Genomic DNA, 2220 nt, shown 5'->3' on the forward strand with positions numbered 1-2220 from the left:
TTTATTAATTTTTCGAACTAGTATTAAAGAAACATCCTTTAAAAATTCTCGAGTCTTTTTTTTCTTCGAACGTGCATGTTTATAGTTTGTACTTTGTAGTAATGTTTGCTTGAAGAATCTTGACCAGCAACATCATGTTGGTGAAATTACGAGGAAATAGCGACCAGAATTTCGGCAATGTGATTTTTTCTCTTCTCTTGAAAGATTTTACATTGATGATATTTTTAAAAAGTGGTCAGTCGAAAGTGGTATTTTACGAAATTTTGCATTCCTTTTCCAAAATTATAGGGCTTATGTTTTGGGATTTCAGTTGTCCTAATTCCTAACCATTATATTTAAAAACAAAAAAAACTGCTATAGGCAGATTTAATACCACACAATCTTAAAAAGTACCACAAAAAAATAAGATATTGACATTGACAGTAAACAAAACTAAGATATTAAATATCATACAATCCTTAACGATCATCCATCGACTAGTTGTATTCAGACAAATAACACATTCTACAAATTAAATACTAGGATTAGTAAATACCAACTTAACTAAAATATTGATAAGAAACAAAAGTATACCCAAGTACTAGAATTCAAAGGATACATATTGAAGTTGTCGATGGTGAAATTGTATGATCATACCTTATTAACGCAACTTTCATTCTCATTGGCAGTAATATCACCGTTCATAAATATAAAAAATACGTATAGGTCGTCATACCATTCCAAGACATTGAAAAACAAAATTTTTGGTATTAGATGCGATATATATGATTATATTTTTACTAGACCCTATAAAACAATGTTCTTGTCAAACGTAAGAAACAGTGCTATATTTGATTTCACTCATGCTCGATTCTAAAATTCATCATTTAATTTTTTTTATCAAACATTTTTGTTCGGTATCTGTTGAAACAAAAAGCAGCGATACCACAAATCCATTATTTCATACTGCAATTTGTTTGCCATTTTTATATATGTAATTGTACTGTTTAAAATGGTTATTGTTTTTTACCGTTTATACTATTAAGAATAATTAACATGCATAACCTTTGTGAATTGAAATGAGTAAATAGTTATTGTTTAAAAGTTAAAACTGTATATATAAATGTGTAATTTAGGAATGAACATGGAACCCTTCTTACACATTTGTTGGGATGTTTTGTCCATACCTCCTTGCCTTTGGAATCTCACTCATCTTTCATCATACAACCCTCCCTAATTTCTCTCTCTTCAAATCAATCACCTCTCATCTCTCCGCCTTCATTAAGCTAACAAAAATTACTACTTTGTGAAACCCTAATCTTTGAGTACTTACGTTAAACCCTAAGAAAGAAACAAAAAATCAAGATTATATATTAATATTATTATAACTTAATCACGCAAAATCATACCCCATTAACGTGATATGACACATGTACACCTCAAATGTGTATACACCATACTACACACATGCATATGATATAACTTAATCAATAAACAGAAAAAAAAAAAAAAGACATATAAGAATATTAAAAAAATAAGCATATATATATGTATGGCTTGGAAGATTGCTAAAAGCAATTTCTGGGGAAAGGAAGGGTACAATGACAGAGAGTATAGAGTGCAGGAGAATCTAACTCCCAAACTTAGCAATGCTTAGGTACCTTTCTTAATTACTTCTCTCTTGCTACACTCGTTCTCTCCTTTCCCTCCAATCTATATAATAATTTTATCCTTATTCTTTTTTTTTTCCTATCTTATTATATATAAAAAATCCAAATTTAATTGCACATTTTTGCAGTAAACCATCCTTGTGTTCTCTCATAATCGACTCCTTTTGTTCATTCTCTCTCTCAACCACTCCCTCTCGTTTTTTGAGAAAACCCAAATCATATAAAACCAAAAAAAATTAAAAAAACCCTATTGAATCATCTTTTCTTGATTTCCATTTTCATCTCAGGTTTTTATATACCCACCAAAGTTATTTTGTTTTTGTTTGCACGGAGGAGTTCATAATTACTCTCTGCTAGCTTCTTCTTAGGTGGGGTTTTCAGGAAGTTTCGTAATCATGGGTTTGGAGAGACCATCATCATTGTCATCATCATTACCAACATCAGAAAACTCAAGGGCCAATAAGTTCAGTCTCTTCTATATATTCCTACTCTTCATCGTCTTCTGTGTGTCCACTACATTCATTACTCCCTCTTCGCTTTCTTCTCCATGTAAGCTCCACCAGTTCCTTTT

The 2220-nt window shown here is 30.8% G+C and overlaps 1 protein-coding gene across 4 annotated transcripts in view; it reads left to right on the top strand.

Moving 5' to 3' along the window:
• The window catches only part of LOC104786623 (EPIDERMAL PATTERNING FACTOR-like protein 6), a 2742-nt gene continuing 2068 nt past the window's right edge, over nucleotides 1547–2220 (top strand). Inside the window, exons 1-2 of one of the 4 annotated variants that reach the window (XM_010512071.1) lie at nucleotides 1547–1636; nucleotides 2018–2198. In XM_010512071.1, coding sequence (XP_010510373.1) covers nucleotides 2045–2198 — 154 coding nt within the window. In that variant the 5' untranslated portion in view covers nucleotides 1547–1636; nucleotides 2018–2044. Of the gene's footprint in view, nucleotides 1637–1893; nucleotides 2199–2220 lie in introns of those variants that run through there. The other 3 variants (XM_019245863.1, XM_019245864.1, XM_019245862.1) reach the window with 3 other exon arrangements.

Source organism: Camelina sativa, chromosome 5 (assembly GCF_000633955.1).
Source record: "Camelina sativa cultivar DH55 chromosome 5, Cs, whole genome shotgun sequence".
Classification (NCBI taxonomy): domain Eukaryota; kingdom Viridiplantae; phylum Streptophyta; class Magnoliopsida; order Brassicales; family Brassicaceae; genus Camelina; species Camelina sativa.